Source organism: Myxocyprinus asiaticus, chromosome 2, assembly GCF_019703515.2.
Source record: "Myxocyprinus asiaticus isolate MX2 ecotype Aquarium Trade chromosome 2, UBuf_Myxa_2, whole genome shotgun sequence".
In the NCBI taxonomy this organism is placed as follows: Eukaryota; Metazoa; Chordata; class Actinopteri; order Cypriniformes; family Catostomidae; genus Myxocyprinus; species Myxocyprinus asiaticus.
In genome coordinates, this window is record NC_059345.1 from 60,026,310 (window position 1) to 60,045,893 (window position 19,584).

The 19,584-nt window shown below is 39.4% G+C and overlaps 1 protein-coding gene across 13 annotated transcripts in view; it reads right to left on the bottom strand.

The window, feature by feature from the left end:
* Nucleotides 1-19,584, bottom strand: part of LOC127452865 (aryl hydrocarbon receptor nuclear translocator 2-like) — a 1,027,890-nt gene that overhangs the window by 208,632 nt on the left and 799,674 nt on the right. For 11 of the 13 annotated variants that reach the window (XM_051718707.1, XM_051718689.1, XM_051718730.1 and 8 more), the window contains one exon: nucleotides 10,076-10,190. In XM_051718707.1, coding sequence (XP_051574667.1) covers nucleotides 10,076-10,188 — 113 coding nt within the window. In that variant the 5' untranslated portion in view covers nucleotides 10,189-10,190. Of the gene's footprint in view, nucleotides 1-10,075; nucleotides 10,191-19,584 lie in introns of those variants that run through there. The other 2 variants (XM_051718777.1, XM_051718786.1) reach the window with 1 other exon arrangement.

The window sequence follows — 19,584 nt, forward strand, 5'->3', positions numbered from 1 at the left end:
ACATGGACTGTTTGAGTTTAGAAGGATGGACGCCGGTTGGAGCTTTCGTGCGTGGGGTTAATGTGCACGTTTTTCTTTTTTCTGTTTATTTGGTTCAGGGAGAAGTTTGGGGTTTGATTGTTACACTAATGTTGGAATGTGGTCTTCATAATCTTGTTTTTGACACACGGTCTATTTTTTCTAATATGTCAAATGTCAAATGTTAATATGAGTGGATTATCTCTCTCCACATGGAATGTGAATGGGCTGGGGCACCCCAAAAAATGAAGGAAGGTTATTTCTTTTATTAAACGTAAGAAATATGATATAGTGTTCTTCAAGAAATGCATCTTTCCCCGCAGGAAGCTGAAAAATTTGGGAAGATATGGGGTGGGCATGTTTTCTTTAGTGCTAGCTCGAGTAAGAGCAGCATTGATAAGTAAACATCTACAATTCAAATGTCCCAAACAGATTAAAGATAAATTAGGAAGAGTCATTATTGTTTTAGCAGAAATTCAGGGGCGAATTCTCTCACTTCTCCGGCCAAATCATCTCCAGGGCTTGCGGCCTGCTGCTCAGGGGCGTCAGCTTGAGCACATAAGTGTCTTTTAATGTCTCCAGAGCCCGAGGATTTTGAATTCTTTGACATATTGTCTACCTAGATCAGTTAAGGATCAGGGTGTGTCGAATCTCACCGGTTTATGACATAAAAAGTATTAAAACTAGCAAAGTGCGCAGAGCTCGCCGTTCACACGTCCGAAACCTCGCATGGAGTCACATGACTCCAACTGCTGTCCTCTTAATTGTTGAGGCATTTCACCCATTTCAACTTGAAGAACTGAAACTGGAGATGTCAGATATGCTCCACAGCAGATTCTTAAAGCTTGAGACTGAATTCTGTCCAGTTTAATTAATTGAGTTTTACTTGCTGATCCATAAACAATGCAACCATAGTCCAGTACAGACCGTATCATTGATGTATATATAGTTTTTAATGCAATTCTATCTGCTCCCCATATTTGACCTGACACACACCTCATTACATTCAATATTCTCTTGCATTTCCCAACCATCTTATCTATATGTACTCTCCACATTAATCTGCTATCAAACCATAAACCCAAAAATCCATATTCTTTGTCTTATTAGTAAAAAGGATAATCTGTGTCTTTTCTGCTGAAAACTTGAATCCCTCCTTTATCGACCATTCCACTACTTTATATAATGCAGACTGCATCTTCTTCACATTATACTCTATATTTCTTCCTTTATACCAAAGAGCCCCATCATCAGCAAACAATGATTTACCAATTGTTATATCTACCTTTGAAAAACATAATTTATCATAACGATAAACACTACCTTGAGGTGTTCTATTATCCACCACCCCACTAGAGGATATGGCTACCCCAGCCTTCACCCTAATTCTTCTCCCAGTTAAAAACTCTTTTATCCAGTTGTACATTCTTCCTACTATATCCATCCTCACTAATTTTATTAATAATCCCTCTTTCCATATCATATGCTTTTTCTATGTCAAAAAATATGATTACATATGATTAAACATTCTTTATTAATAAATGCCTTTCTTATATCTACCTCTAACGATATCATTGGATCCAGTGTCTCTCGACCACACCTAAACCCACTCTGATTTGGAGAGAATTCAGAATATAAACAATAAACAATAATATGTCAGTCTATCAGTAACCATTCTCTCCATTATTTTACACAGATGGGAAGTTAAAGCTATCGGGCGATAGTTTGTAGGGATACTTGGATCTTTGCTTGGCTTCATTATAGGTATAATTAATGCCTCCTTCCAGCTCTTTGGCAATACACCTTCCATCCATATTCTATTATAGAATGCTAACAACCCTTCCATTGAAACATCACTAAAATGTTTCACCATACAGTAACTAATCCCATCCTGCCCCATGGTAGTTTGTTTCATTTTTCTCACTGCTCGTTTTAATTCTGTCATAGAGAATGTAACATCCAACACATTATCTATTGCCTCTATTTTCCTCATTAAGTCTGGACATTCTTTCACTATATCTTCTCTTAATTTCTTACTCTGCTCTGTTAAATTATCTGAACTATTTACTCTGACAAAAGCCTTCAGAAACATTTCCACTTTATCTTCATCCTTCACTGCTATATTTCCATCCATATTTAAAACTGGGTACCCATACTCCTTTTGGATTCCACTAATTTTTTTAATCATGCTCCATACTTCTTCCACTGGCGTACTCCTCCCTATTTCACTACAAAATGATCTCCGATATATAGGCCTGTCACGATAACTATTTTGTTGGACGATATATTGTCCCAGAAATAATTGCGATAAACTATATTATTGTCATTTTAAGACCATTTTATGCCACTGATATAATGATAATATAATAGCATAATAATGCAAGTAAACCCTTTCAAAGAGCAATGAACTTTTAATTCTTAAGGCCCTTCTCCATCTCCAGCTGCGGTTTTTGTTCCCAGCTCAGAAAACTGGATGGGATGGTTATGTTTTAGATAAGCTTTTAGGTTAGTTGTATTGCCACTTTTCAATGCTGCTTTGAAACTAAGTCCATTTGGACTTATTCTTCCAAACTTTCTGGCTGGAATTATGCAGTCATCGGGAAAACACCTATTACAGGGCTCGACATTAAGCATCGTCATGTGCTTGTCCTTCGGACAAGTAAATTAGTCATTTACTTGTCCCAGTAAAAAAAGTTACTTGTCCGGAGACAAAAACAAAAGAAAGGACGTAAGAAAATCGTCATCATTTACACCTGATAGGGATTAAGAACACAGTGCAGAAAGACAGTAAATCGTTACTAACCCTCAAGCCTGTATGAATTTCTCTCTTCTGAGGAACACAGAATTCGATTTTTGGTAGAATGATAGCCACAGTCACTATTCACTGTCACTGCATCTTTTTTTTTCTCCATAAAATAAAAGTGGATTGAGACTGAAACTAACATTCTCACTAACATCTTCTTTTAAGATCCATGGAAGACAGAACGTCAGACAGGTTTGGAACAACATAAAGGCGAGTAATGATGACATAATTTTTGGTAACACTTTACACTATGGTTCATTAACATTAGATAATGCATTAGCTATCATGAACTATCAATGAACAATATTTTACAGCATTTATCAGTCTTAGTTACTCAAAAAATTGTTAGTTCATAGTGCATGAACTAATGTTAACATATACAACTTTTTATTTTAATGTATGAAAATGTATTATATACTGTATGTTGGAATTAATATTAACCAAGACTAATAAATTATATAAAAGTGGTGTTTATTGTTAGTTCATGTTAACTGATGCAGTTAACTAACGTTAACAAATGGAAACTTTTTGTAAAGTGTAACCCAATTTAAATTTTTGTGTAAATCATCTCTTTGAGAGTACAAGTCAATTCTCACCAGTTGCATTAAAAACGGCTATTTAATATTGACAAAATGCATTGAAAATGTTAACAAACAAAATTGTGCTCAGTCCCTGCTATCCCGCGCTATCGAGCTAACATTCGTTATTGAGATTTTAAGTAAAATTCTCTTTAACTTGCCCGTTCAAAATTTCCACTTGTCCCGGACAAGCGTTAATATCGAGCCCTGTATTAAAACACCTATTAGCCTTGAGTAACACGTAATCTTTACCTGTCGCTGTCCGCTCAGTGTGTGTGTGGAGGAGCTGCCTGAGGAAAGCACAGATGCAGTACGACTGACTAAAATGTTGGTGACATTCATTCTTATTTAAACAAACATGCATCGAGGTCATGTCCATATATCGTACGATAAGTCAATAACATAATTATCATGACAGGCCTACCAATGTACCCTCTAAGCCTCTTACTGTTCTTCTGACATCTGCTTGAGCCTGTTTATACTCTATCAAATGCTGAAAATTATGTGATTTCCTGATCCTCCTAAATGCTTCTTTCTTCCTTCTTATTGCATTTGCACACTCATCATTCCACCAGGGAACTATCTTTTTCCTCTTACCTTTACTCCTTAGAATATACTTTGTTGCTGCCAATTGTATAACTTGTATTATTTGTCAGCTAATCATCTCTGCTGATCCATCTTTTCCTATTTTTATGTTCTTCACTCACCTTCATAAATTCCTCCCAATTTGCCTTATTATACCTCCATTTACCTACCTTATCTTGACTCATGTCTATTCTACCTACATTTACCATATGTAACAGGTAAAGGTTGGGCAAGGAGGAGGCGGGAACCGGCTGAACAGTAAACATAAAGTTTAATGATAAAACTCAACATTAAACAAAAATAAACAAACACAGACATACATGCAGCGCGGCCGCGTGCGTCTCTCTCTCGAACCGGCGTCTCCGACTGCCCTTTATCTCGCTCTACCACTGATCAGCTGATTCAGCGCCGGCCGTGATTCATCACAGCCCGGCCATGCCCTCCTTCTCGTCACACAATAATTGAGCTTAATATTGGAAAATGATCACTTCCTACCATACTCTCTCTTAAAACCTTCCAATTAGTGATCTCCCCAAGAAAATCAGATACCAGTGTTAGATCCAATACTGATTCCTGACCTGTAACCACATTCATTCTTGTATATCCCCCATCATTTAGGCAGACCAAATTCCTCATATCCACCAAATCTTTGATTACTTGCCCATCAATAAAGTGCTCTGTGCATTAAAATCCCCACACCAAATCACCCTATTTCCACTTTGACCCTCTATTTGCTCTAGTTCACTCAATAATATTTTCTGACAAGGACTGTAAAAGTTTATTATTACAGAATTTTTCCCCTCTACCCATACTTCCACAACCACATAATTCCTATCTATTGCCCTGTCTGTCCTTCCAATGCACCATCCCCTTTGGAATCAATGCATTCGCAGAATTAACTCTAGTGTGTAGGCGCTTGTTTTCAACCTTCCTGTTGCAGCCTACAGAAGAAAAGTGTTCAATGGGTGCATTATCTTACATTAAAGATTAAACATTTGACCTGAGAAATAAATGAACTTACATTAAAGTGAAAATGTGATTTGACCTGAATAAAGAAATTAACTTACATTAAAGTGAAAAAGTGATTAGAGCTTAGAAGGCATATCAGGTTATACATCAAAGTTAAAATGTGATTTGCCCCGTAAGGTCAAATTGTATCAACTGAAAGTTATGCCTTGGTAAAACCTTGGTATTTCAGGTTGGTTAAATTCAGTTATATTCAGTATCTTAAACACTTTCTTTCATTTCAACAAAACCAGTTAATTTTTACCACATGAAATACATTTTCTAAGTTGAACTGACAAAACTTTTTTTTTCAGTGTGATACCGGAGTTTTGAGATGTAATGGAGGAGAGGAAGGTTTCTTTAGTGAATGACAGGGGTGACCCCTGAGTATTTCGCTCGGATGGCTATTTTTACACAGAGAAAATGGGAAGTATTTGACCAGAATTCCCATTATCTTCAGCAAGCTGACTAACACTGCACTACTGCTTGTGAGTCGCGACAGACAGTCACACAAGCTCAATAGCTCTCTCTCTCTCTCTCTATCTCTCTCTCTCGCAAACACACACATTCTTGTTTCTCCAACAAATTGTTAAAAACAGCCCAAGCCATCGTTACTAGTTCTGAAGCGATATTTTTGAATTAGTAACAGAGGCTTGTGTGCATCTTTTAAACTAGCAACGGCAGATCCTGATCCGTGGTGTAAGAAAGTACTTCAGTGCACAAATGCGTTTTTTGTGACCGTCCTTAGTTTTTCCCAAAAATATTATTTACTTATTCTTTGAACTGAGCATTGGCGATTTCTCAGGGATCGCAAAGCCTTCTCTGCTGACGTAACATGCCTAATAAATAAATATTTTTTCATCCTTTCATTCTCATTGACCTTTTTGCCTATGTATTTTCAATCGCTTTCCACTCCTAATTCACCTACAAACGAATAGCAAAAAACAAAAAGTTTATCCAATCAGAATTTATACCTCGATGCTTACAAGTAAAGTGTGACAACTGTTTCAGAGTTTAATATTGAATATTAGCCATGTAAACCTTTGAATCTGACTACTTTCTCAATTGGATTCAAAAATACCTTGCACACATGCGCAGTGTAGTGAACAGTGCTTTTATGAATTACAAATTGATTGGAAATTACACAATACTCAATGCAGAAATCTAATTTCTATGAAGCAATGGCAACACTCATTATTAAGGGTAAGGGGGCTAGCACTGTACATTCTGCAGGGCTCCTATTTTCTTTCATGACATCCCATAAAGCAAAAAAAAAAAAAGAACATCATTCTAAAATTATGTTTCCATTCCATATCTGTAAACAACTTTCTCCCGCAATCTTTACTTCATATCCAGAGATGCCTAATTATTGGAAAAGGAATGATCATGAAGCTAATATGGTTAAGCGAGACAGGTTGCTGGGATGCAGCTTCTAATTCTTTTTGTTTGCAGAGTAAAGTGATTAACATAAGAAGATAGCTTTTCTGGCATATTTTTAGATATGTAAACAAAGCAAAAACAAAAATTACAGACTTTTTGCTGTCATACTTGCGGCGCCTTTATTCGCTTCTTTAAAGACTAGCGCTCTTTGCATACGCATAAGATTTGTCCAGAAAATATGTAAGACACGTAAACAAATATTTGTATCGGATTGCAAAGTATAAGGTACATTTAAACAGTACTGCAATCAGATTACATTTATTCAGATTGATAAAAATAAGTGCACGCAAACATACTCACTGATTATCAGTTTCCACAGCAATTTATCTCATAAAAGTAATACAGTCCACTTACACAAAATACAGGGTGCCCACACCTTTTGACCAATGAATTTCCATGCCACTTCCAGTCATTGCTGGACCAGGTTTTCATCTGTATTTAATTTACCAATTATTGCAATTAATATATTTAAACAATTATACTTATTAGTATAAATGTCTCCAATAAGAAAAATAAAACATTCTAATATTACAGTTTTTACTGTACAAACTTTACAATTCGGGTTTCAAGTATGACTTTGGGTTTGTAATTAATGAAAAAATAAACAGGCCTACCTAACTTGTTTCGGGCTCACGCTCTCACTCTCAGAGATGTGCAAATGGACGAGGCACGTTCACAACGAACCTGTTTTTACGTGCGTCTGCTCTTTTTTCCCCAATGTTTGTGTATGTAAACACATGCTGAACGGACATTTTTGACCACTGCACCACATCATGCTGTTTCTTTAGCATCTCATGCAGGACCGCCACATTTTTTAGACACCGTGTCAAGTTAAAAAGAACATTAAGTTTCAAAAACGAATGTCGAGACACCTGTGTTCTGTTTCATTCATTGTGTGTCACAAAGATTTGACGTTCTGAAGAAGTTCAGGTTGCAAAGAGGACTTCATGTGACTGATACATTGTTTCACATTATTCATATTGTTCTGCACCAAGAAGGTAAGCTAATAATTGTCTCCCTTCTGCTCTGCTATGCTGAGGGGCTGCCATGCCTTGTTAAAATTGTGCATGTTTACTGTTACAATACTGTTACAAATGTTGACTACGATGCTAACATAAAATACTGCCTATTGCAAAAATACTTGCTTGGAGACAAAATGATAAAAAGAGCAAGCGATTTTAGGTTTGGGTTGGGTTTGGGCTTAAAATCTGATGGTACCTTGGCATAGGTCGGGTCATACAGTCTCAATTACGGGTCAGGATCCATTTTAAGGTCTGTGCATACCTCTTATTTCTAGCCAATAAAGTACTTCATAGAAGAAAAATCTATACTCACTATAGAAATTTCCTTGATTTCATTATTTTATCCATTTTACTAATTTCCAATAGTATATATTATATTCATTTCCATAATTATATTATAATTTCCAGGCCTGAAAATCACTATTTTAAAATTCCATAATTTTCATGACCATAGGGAACCCTGGATATATCGAGCAGACTCACTAAATGGACAATATTTGGCATTTTGATATTATCAGCTTTGAGCAATTAACGTGGGCAGATTAACAGAAGTGGTCATTTTGCCTGGTGTCTTATCGAAAATCTACCAACAATGGATAGTGCATATTATCTGTTTTCAAATATTTTAGCTAATATGGACTAACTATTGTGCAAGTCAAACAAAAATTGGTGAGAAACTGGTAAATTGGTAAAGGAGTAGTTCACCCCAGTAGTTCACCTCATTTACTCATTTTTTAATTTCTGAGTGAACTCCTAACCTGAGAAATACTTCTCTAGTGGAATATTCAAAAATTACATTCAGCTAAGTAAATCCTATACTTGCACCCATGAGGAAGGCACAACAATAAATTACAATTATGTTTTTTTAATGTCCTGTTATTGAAAATAAACACTTCAACCATAAAAAAATAATAATAATAATATAGTGTTATATAACCTGAGACAATGAAAAAAAGGAGTCCTCCTCCTCCTTCATAATGGATGGTGAGTCATAAACATGTTTGGTTTATGTTGTTTTCAGTGGGGATCCTTTTTTAGACTATGAATTACATTTGAATTTCGCTCCAATCAGAAATTAGACCTCATGATAATTAGTAAAATAGGAGTTTACTTCCTAAAGGGAAACTGTATATGAATGAACAGTAGTTTGAATAGTTAAAATTGATGGATGGCCACGATTCTTGCCTGTGTTGATATATTTCCTATTAAAACATGAAGTTGGTGCAGGGACATATCAAAGTCCTCTGCCCTTTTTAGTTTACGTCACAGCCATGAACCATGATTTGCTACTTACTATTGCTGGTCAGTGGCAGGTGGTATTAGTGGAAGGGACATTCTAGGGGCATTTTCAGACCTGTAGCTCGTTTAATTTGTTCCGAAACATGGGCTAAAATTGTTACAATGTTGCATTTCCTCTTGGTTCGGTTCGCTTTCACAAGGCAACATTTCAAAATGGACCAAAACCGGTCAAATGTTGTTCATGTCACGCTTATGCAAAACGTCACCGCATGGTAAAGACACTTTATCCGACACACAAATGATATGCGATTTGTTGATTTTGCATTATTTCTGCATTGAAAAGTGCCTGTTCTTACGGTCACAGAACTGGCTCTCGCACGCACACACACATAAACAAATACAAACAGCAGAGAGAAGCCGCGGAAATTAATTTTTTCTTCTGTCAAAAAGTTGCTGATGCCATCCTGTCTGTGTTCTGCCGCTATCCGAGTGAAGCAATCGTACCAAAATTACCTCAGGAATTATAAAACAGCATATTTTAAACATACAACTATATCTAATATAGTCATCAAAAGGCTATATGCGCATTTTCATGATGAATTATAGTGAAGTGCTGACCTACAGATGTCTTTTCCAAAGATCCATCAGATATGTTTATGGTTTTTAAAGGGAAATTGTTTGGTTCGTTGGTCCGTTGGGTCGAACTGCATTCTCACCACAAGCGAACAGTTCCAGGGTTCGTTTGCAATAGGCCCGAGACGGATTCGAGTGCGGCTGCCATGTTCATATATGCTTAAACGAACCGAACTAAGGGAAAAAACGCTTCAGATTCCGCAACAAATGTTCCAAACGAGACAGGTCTGAAAACGCCCTAATTCTTGAGAGCATTTTTTTGGATTAATTTGCAAATGCCCCTAAGTGCAAGATGAGTCAAGGACATTTTTGGTCCATTTTCCAGAAGGAAAAAAAACTGCACATTTTGTATGCATTTAGCTGCTAAAAGTTTATTTTGTCAACTTTTAGGAGGACATCAGCATATAGATCTGTTAGTGTCAAAGCAAACAGACATGGGCTAAAACATAGGACAAATCTCCAATTTTCCAACTTTACAAAAAAGGAAAATATTCCCTTTAAGATGGTAGTGTTCTGAAGATGACTTTCTGAATTTTGATTCATGAGATAATAATGGAAAAAAGCCAGGAAAAAAGCCAAAAGTCACAGGAATTGTACCTAATTCCCCTCAAACAGCTACATTACACTGCAGAAAATGGAGAGATCTTACCAAGTATGAATAATTTTACTTTTGATACTTTTATATTTAAGCATCAAATGAACTAAGTATCCAGAATTCAGAACAAAATATGTTGCTTTGCGATATTACTCACCCTGCTGATCTCCGCTTGCCTCCGCGTCCTGGTATGGTACCCGCCATCCTGACCTGGCCTGTGCCCACCACTGCGCCTGGCATGGCTATCGGCCCTGGCAGATCTGTGCCCATTTCTGAAAGCCAAAAAATATCCTCACAATCAGCCACAGAAACACTGACTTTTCTCATGTAAACCAGAGTTTAATGCAACAGTATTAGACTGCAATAGAATCAAAGCAATCCCATGGTGACTCACATTAATAATCAAACACTAAAATATGCACAAAATGTACATGTACATTCAAAGATATCAATGAACCCAGTGAACATTTTACTTTTATTTTTTTTAGCTGTTTAGATCTAATCAAGGATGTTAACAAACATCCAAGACCAAAGTTAAAATTGTAAGAATTGGTCATTGAAAGCTGTATACTGTTTCCTGTCACATTAAATTGTCAAAATCTTTATGTTTTTGTCTTATTATATTGTTTTCTAGTTATATTGGTGGCATTTAGTGTTAATTTATCTGTTCAAATGCTGTTTAATGCTGTCACCATAATTCAGATCGTAATTTTTTTTGCCAGAAAAATAATGCTCTGATTATTATGTGATATATCTTCAATATAATGTTGAAGTCAGAAGTTTACATACACTTAGGTTGAAGTCATTAAAACTCATTTTTTTACCACTCCACAGATTTCATATTAGCAAACTATAGTTTTGGCAAGTCGTTTAGGACATCTACTTTGTGCATGACATGAGTAATTTTTCCAACAATTGTTTACAGACAGACTGTTTCACTTTTAATTGACAATATCACAATTCCAGTGGGTCAGAAATTTACATGCACCAAGTTAACTGTGCCTTTAAGCAGCTTGGAAAATTCCAGAAAATTATGTCAAGCCTTTAGGCAATTAGCTTCTGATAGGCTAATTGGCTAATTGGAGTCAATTGGAAGTGTATCTGTAGATGTATTTTAAGGCCTACCTTCAAACTCAGAGCCTCTTTGCTTGACATCATGGGAAAATCAAAATAAATCAGCCACAACCTCAGATAAAAAGTCTGGTTCATCCTTGGGAGCAATTTCCCAATGCCTGAAGGTACCACATTCATCTGTACAAACAATAGTAGGCAAGTATAAACACCATGCCATCATACCGCTCAGGAAGAAGGCCCATTGTCTCCTAGCGATGAACATAGTTTGGTGTGAAAAGAGCAAATCAATCCGAGAACAACAGCAAAGGACCTTGTGAAGATGCTGGAGGAAACAGATAGACAAGTATCTATATCCACAGTACAATGAGTCCTATATCGACATAACCTGAAAGGCTGCTCAGCCAGGAAGAAGCCACTGCTTCAAAACCGGCATAAAAAAGCCAGACTACAGTTTGCAAGTGCACATGGGGACAAAGATCTTACTTTTTGGAGAAGTTTCCTCTGGTCTGATGAAACAAAAATTTAACTGTTTGGCCATCATGACCATCATTATGTTTGGAGGAAAAAGGGTGAGGCTTGCACACCGAAGAACACCATCCCAACCGTGAAGCATGGGGGTGGCAGCATCATGTTGTGGGGGTGCTTTGCTGCAGGAGGGATTGGTACACTTCACAAAATAGATGGAATCATGAGGAAGGAAAATGATGTGGATATATTGAAGCAACATCTCAAGACATCAGCCAGGAAGTTAAAACTTGGTTGCAAATGGGTCTTCCAAATGGACAATGACCCCAAGCATACCTCCAGAGTTGTGGCAAAATGGCTTAAGGACAACAAAGTCAAGGTATTGGCGTGGCCATCACAAAGACCTGACCTTAATCCGATAGAAAATTTGTGGGCAGAACTGAAAAAGTGTGTGCGAGCAAGGAGGCCTACACACCTGACTCAGTTACACCAGTTCTGTCTGGAGGAATGGGCCAAAATTCCAGCAACTTATTGTGAGAAACTTGTGGAAGGCTACCCAAAATGTTTGACCCAAATTAAACAATTTAAAGGCAAAGCTACCAAATACTAACAGAGTGTATGTAACTTCTGACCCACTGGGAATGTGATGAAAGAAATAAAAGCTGAAATAAATCATTCTCTCTGCTATTATTCTGACATTTCACATTCTTAAAATAAAGTAGTGGTCCTAACTGACCTATGACAGGGAATGTTTTCTACGATTAAATGTAATAGTGGAAAACTGAGTTTAAATGTATTTGGCTAAGGTGTATGTAAACTTCTGATTTCAACTGTAGTTAGCCACTTTTTGTAAGTAGTTTTTTAGTAGTTGTTTGACTACAGTTTAACTACTTTAAGTGAGTGGTTTGTAGCTTTTTTTTTATATATATATATATATATATATATATATATATATATATATATATATATATATATATATATATATTTAAAGTAGCTTTTTCAACACTGCAACTGCAACACATTAACCCCCAATGGCTTCAGATTAAAATTAATACTTTATAAAGTCAGCCTTCCACTTCTCCTAAACTCTAGAAAAATGTGCACACTGCTGAGCAGACCCTTGGAGAGTTCTCATTTATTCATTGTGGTGACGTGGGCGTGGCCGAGCGACGTCTGTGGAGAGCTGGGAGAGGAAGAACGGTAAGGATTGACACTTGTGGGAAATCACCACTAACAGCTGTTTTGTGTTGCAGTGTGACGCTGGAGGGGGATAAAAGGGCAGTCCACACCACCGGAGGGGAGAGAGAGAGAGATGCACGCAGCAGTTTTGATGTGTGCATTCAGTTGCATTATGCTGAAAAGCAAACAGTGTGTGAGGATACTGAAAAATAGTAAAAACAAAGATTCACTTTGGATTGTTTGCCTGGCTCCCGCTTCCTCCTTCACAACAGAGCAAGAGACTTGTCACAGTGGTGCCGAAACCCGCGATTAGGAGGATCATATGGCAGCGTATTCGGGGGCTGGCGAGCCCTCTTCTTCTTTCTCTCTCCTCCCTCACCTTCTCCTTCCCCCTGTCCTGTTCCTGTTCCCCGGAAACGGGGAAATATGTCCCCAAAACCGGTTCCCCAGTCCTGTGGACCATTCAACCCGCTGGTTTGCCCTAACCCTCTCCGCTCTCCCCCACAGGCTGTTGAATCCGCTGCCGCGGGTGTGGGCATGAAGTCTGGGCCGGTCTGCTGGCGCTGCGTGGAACCTGGGCATTTCCAGGACCAATGCCCCGCGATGGAGGTGGAGATTGGTCCGGATCCCTGATGCGCCACAAGTCACCCCTGATCGAGCAGGAGCGTACCGGATACCTGTGAGTAAGGGGGGTACATACTAAGCCTTGGTGGATTCCGGTTGTAATCAAACCTCCATTCACCATAGCTTGGTTCATCTGAGGCTTTGGATACGAGACGGCGGGTGAAGGTAAGGTGTGGGCACGGGGATATTCAAAACTACCCTGTCATTATTCAATTTCGGGACAAAAGCATAGTGTCGAGGCTGCGGTTAGTCTCTCGCCAATCCACTAATCTTGGGAACAAATCGGCCGGCATTTACAACTTTATTAAGGGGAATGTGTGTGGATGGGTGCTGCAACAAAACGTATTGATGTGTGGTGTATGATTCGCTGGCTGGGGAGGCGGTGCCAGGGCTGTCTACATCAACTCCATGTCGCGGCTTCCCCAGCCCTTAGAGGATTCCCTGCAGGGGATTTCCCTCTGGAGCAGACACGAGACGAGACCCTTTGGCACACCTTTGATCAAGTGAAAGTGACTGATAGTCAACGCCTCCAGCCAGACATTGCATTCGCATATCCATATTTTTCAATTATCGAGGATCGGTTGTATTGAGAGATGCAGGACACTCAGTCAAAGGAGGATACAACCCAATTATTTTGTGATTAACATTTTGTATTAATTCATCTATTAAACAATGAAAAGCAAAACATACACAGACAGAATCAATATTTAACCCTCACTTTTGTCCACACCGAATGCAAATGCGAGACAACGGAGTGTAACTTAACTTCTCTGGTTAGATTGATAGAAAGGCTTTGCACTGGAAAAATAGTGGCCAGAACTTCCTGTTCAATACAAAACCAGGGAGGGGCTCTCTCAGGTGGAAGAGACCAATGAGTCAAATGTCTGAGACCAAATGCATAATAATAAAACAAAATCTTGGGTAGGCCTAGCCCACCTTTGTCAGTCGGCTTATGTAATTTATTGAAATGTAATCTGGGACGCTTAGCATAGCGAAGTCCTTCATTTGGAATGGTATCAAATTGCTTGAAATAAGAGAGGAGGACATCTACAGGGAGAGATTTTAGCAGGTAGTTAAATTTTGGAATACAATTCATTTTAATAACATTAACCTTCACAATCATAGATAAATGTAATGAAGCCCACCTGCCCACATCGCTCAAAAACCTTTTTATTAAGGGGTCAAAATTAACTCTAACTAAATCAGAAAAATTTGCTGGAAATAAAATGCCCAAATACTTAATGCCCTGTTTGGGTTACCCGGCTGAAAAGCCGTTACTGGGCAGTATGCTGTCAGAGCCAAAGCTTCGGATTTACACCAATTGACTCCGTATCCTGAGAACTTAGAAAAGGAATTAATAATTCTGTGGAGGCAAGGCACAGATCTAGTGGGGTCGGAGATGAATAATAAAATATCATCAGCGTAAAGCAAAAGCTTATGCCCCACACCTCCCCTGGAAAATCATCTTCCCCTCTTATCACGGCTGCTAATGGTTCCAGGGCAAGACAGAACAATAACAGGGAAAGAGGGCAACCCTGACGGGTGCCCCTATCCAGATGAAAATATTCTGAAATGAATCCATTTGTTTGTACCACTGCTACCGGGTGTCTATAAAGTAAATTAATCCATCCAATAAAAGTATTCTCGAACCTGTATATTTCCAAAATCTTAAAAAGATAATCCCATTCTACCATATCAAACGCCTTTTCGGCGTCAAGTGAGATGGCAGCGACCGGAGTCTGATCATTCGCCACTGACCACATGATATTGATGAAACGCCTAATGTTATCAGAAGAACTGCGGCCCTGAATAAACCCCACCTGATAGATCATATAGATATGTATAAGAGATGTCATAACTTTACTCAGTCAGTTAGCCAGAATTTTTGACATTATTTTAACGTCTAGCTGGATCAGGGAAATTGGACGGTAACTTTTACACTCACTTGGATCTTTGTAATTTTTAAGTATCAGACTGATCCGGGCTTGTGTCATGGTTGGCGGAAGCTTTCCATTCTTTAATGATTCCGTATAAACTTCTAGCAAAAGTGGAGCCAATTCTGTAGCATAAGATCTAAAAAATTCAGCGGTAAAGCCATCTGGCCCCGGAGCCTTGCCTGTAGGCAAGGCCTTAATTACCTTGCCAAGCTCCTCCAAGTTTATCTCAGAATCAAGAGAATTGTTTTGCTCAGTCGTCAGTTTAGGGAGTTCTAATGGCTCCACAAAGTTTCTAATATCTACATCAGCAGACGAAGACATGGAACTATAAAGATCAAGATAGAATTCTTCAAAAGCATTATTAATATCAATGGCCGAGGTAAAAATTTCACCAGCAGCAGATTTCCCTGAGGGAATGGTAGAAAAACACTCTCTCTGCTTTATATATCTAGCCAAAAGCTTCACTGCTTTGTCCACCGACTCAAAATATGACTGTCTTGCCCTGAATGGCCAAAACTCCACCTTTCACAACAAAATAGTATTATATCTGTATTTCAGTTGGGTCAATTCTCTGAGGCCCTCAGATGAAATTCAGTGCTTCAGCTCTGCCTCTGCACTTTTTTTTTTTTCACCCAATTTGGAATGCCCAATTCCCAGTGCGCTTTTAAGTCCTCGTGGTGGCGTAGTGATTTGCCTCAATCCGGGTGGTGGAGGATGAATCCCAGTTGCCTCCGCGTCTGAGAACATCAACCCGTGCATCTTATCACGTGACTTGAGCGCGTTGCCACAGAGACATAGTGCATGTGGAGGCTTCACGCCACCCACTGCGGCATCCGTGCTCAACTTACCACACGCCCCACCAAGAACGAACCACATTATAGCGACCACGAGGAGGTTACCCCATGTGACTCTACCCACCCTAGCAACCGGGCCAATTTGGTTGCTTAGGAGACCTGGCTGGAATCACTCAGCACACCCTGGGATTCGAACTAGCGAGCTCCAGGGATGGTAGTCAGCGTCTTTTACCACTGAGCTACCCAGGCCCCCCTGCCTTGGCACTTTTAATATTCCCTTCCAACTCCACGAGTTCTCGTGTTTTGGACTTTTTGATGAATGAGGCATACTGTATGATCCGACCCCTAAGAACCGCCTTAAGTGCCTCCCAAGCCACGCCCACAGAGGATACTGAGGATCACTTGGTCTCCATAAACACACTGATTTCAGTCTTTAATATTTGTTGGAATTCAAGATTTTGCAAAAGGGATACATTAAAGTGCAAACTATATGATTTCTTTTTCTCCGTATGTGGCAATGCCTCTAAAATCACCAGGGCATGATCTGAGACTAAGATGTTTCCAATTGAGCAATCAACAACAGATGAAATGAGGAACTTAGATATAAAAAAAAAAATATTCTAGAAAAGATCTTATGGACTGGACACACTTTTGCTTCACTATGATCAAGGACTAAGTCTATCAATAGATTAAAGTCTCCTCCCAATATTATATCATGAGGGATGCCAGCAGCTTGCAACTTCCCTTCAAAATCTATAAAAAAGCCCTGATCATCAACGTTAGGTGCGTTGCCAAAATCAACCTTTGCCCCTGAATTTCTGCTAAAACAATAATGACTCTTCCTAATTTATATTTAATCTGTTTAAGACATTTGAATTGAGACATTACTTATCAGTGCGATGACTCCCCTGCTCTTACTTGAGCCAGCACTAAAGAAAACATGTCCACCCCATATCTTCCCAAATTTTTCAGCTTCCTGCGGGGAAAGATGCGTTTCTTAAAGAAACACTATATCATATTTCTTACATTTAAGAAGAGAAGTAACTTTCCTTCTTTTTATGGGGTGCCCTAACCCATTCACATTCCACGTGGAGAGAGATAATCCACTTATATTAACATTTGACTTTTTGACATATTAGAAAAAATAGACTGTGTCAAAAACAAGATTATAAAGACCACTTTCCAACATTAGTGAAAAAATCAAACCCCGAATTTCCCCCAGAACCAAACAAACAGAAAAAAGAAAAACATGCACATTAACCCCACGCACGACAGCGCCAAACGGCGTCCATCCCTTTAAACTCAAAAAGTCCATGTACGCCTACGAGAGCCCCCGCGACAACTTTGCCATCAGATTGCTCAAGTCCGGTGCTTCTATACAAATTTTGTGAGACAGAATTACATAACAGAAGAGAATCTATAAAACAAACTCCAGCCAATAGGCAGAATAAACACAAAGAACATGTATATTCATCCACATACTGTCCCGAAGGTGTCCTCCCCAAAACAAGCTCCAACCTCTAGCGGAACCAACACACACACACTAAACAAAATATATATGTATAAATAAATACAAATTGTAATAAAAAACCGTTCAGTTTCCTCGGGCAGTCAAACGAATGTTCAGTGAGCCGGCTGTTTCATAAGTGCTGCAGTTTGACCTAATCCTTCCAATGTCCTGCAAAAAAATATTCCACAAAACAAACTCCATCCAATAGCAGGCACAAGTGCAAAGAATGAGCAGATTCATCCACAACTGTCCTAAAGTTCCACAAAACAAACTCCAGCCGCAAGGCGGAACCATCACAAGAAGAAACAAAAAAGGCGCCCAGTTTCCTCGGACAGTCAAGTGAATGTTCAGCGAGTCAAGCTCACTCGGGAGCAACATGAAAATCACCAAAATAATTTACTCATTCCAATGACTTTATGAAAGACATCGCTTGTTGTGGGCATGTAAATACTTTGCGGTCATCCTTAGTATCTATTCTCAATTTGGCCAGAAACATCAGTGTAAAAGCGATCTTCTGTTGATGTAGGAGTTTCTTGTATTCCTTGAATCGATCACGTTTCTCTCTTGTCGAATTTGCAAAGTCTGGGAACAAGAAAATGCTGTGGTTCTTCCAAGAAAGCTTTCCTTTACTCCTTGCCTCACGCAACACAAGATCTTTATCGGATGATCTCAGAAATTTGGCCAGAATTGATTGGGGCCTGTCTCCCTCAGCCGATCTCCGAGCCGGGACTCTGTGAGGTCGCTCGATTTCCAGCTTATGGCCTGTTATGTCGAGCAGACTCGGGAAGAGCACGTCTAGGAATTTCACCATATCTCGGCCTTCTTTGTTCTCAGGAATTCCAACAATTCAGACGTTGTCTCGCCGATTACGATTCAGATGCACTGCAAATCTGCTTTGGTTGCTAGCGGATTAGCAGCTAATTCCCTCTCCGATGACTCTAGATAATTGATCCGTTTCTCGACGTCCGACAATCTTGTAACAAACTCAATCGCCGTAATCGATCGACATATTACAGAAAGATCCTCCAAGTCCGCTACGACCTTCATCAGCATCGACAGACAGGTTGGACAGTTGACGTTGAATTTCTCCCGCCGCACCATCCAGATTGAGTCCCTGGTCTGCGGCCCTGTCAGGGGTATCAGCTTGAGCACGTAAGTGTCTTTTAATGTCTCCAGAGTCCAAGGATTTTGAATTCTTTGACATATTGTCTTCATAGAACAGTTATGAAACAGAGTGTATCAAATCTCACTGGTTTAGGACACAAAAAGTATTAAAAACTAGCAAAGTGCACAGAGCTCCCCATTCACACGTCCGACCCTCGCATGGCATCACGCGACTCCATACAACCCAATTATTTATGCCACGGAGCCGTTGGGAAATGTTATTCCAGATGGCTCATTATAATCCTGGTCACTTAGGCCAGGAAAAGACACTGAACCATCTAATGGCCCGTTTCAATTGGCCGGGCATTCGCGGGATGTTCGCAAGTGGTGTGTGGCATGCCGTGAATGTCAGCTGGTGAATCCACCGGCCACCCCAAGAGTGCCATTGTGCCCCCTTCCATTAATAAAGGTCCCCTTAGAAAGAATTGGTATGGACCTCGTCAAGCCATTAGAGCGGATGGCACACTCTTCAGAATAATCTCCCCAGTGGGGATTCCGAAAGTAATCCTCACTGATCAGGGCACTACGTTTATGTTACGTACACTATTCGAACTGTACGAATTATTGGGGATTAAATCAATTCGGACCAGCGTTTACCACCCCCAAACGGATGGCTTTGTCAACGATTTAATTGGACCCTGAAGAATATGATTCGTAAGTTCGTGCACGAGGATGCTCGAGACGCATGGCATGCTCGACATCCTACGGGAAAATTGGGAGGGACCATCAAACAGCAAAAACTAAATTCAATTCGTTCTTGACCTGAGAGCAAAACTCCACACATTGGGGCAATTATCACAGGAGAATTTGCTCCAGGCTCAAGAACGTCAAAGCTGGCTGTATAATAGGGGTACTCGGCTATGGGAATTTACACCTGAAGATAAAGTCCTTGTATTGCTCCCCACATCAAGCTCAAAAT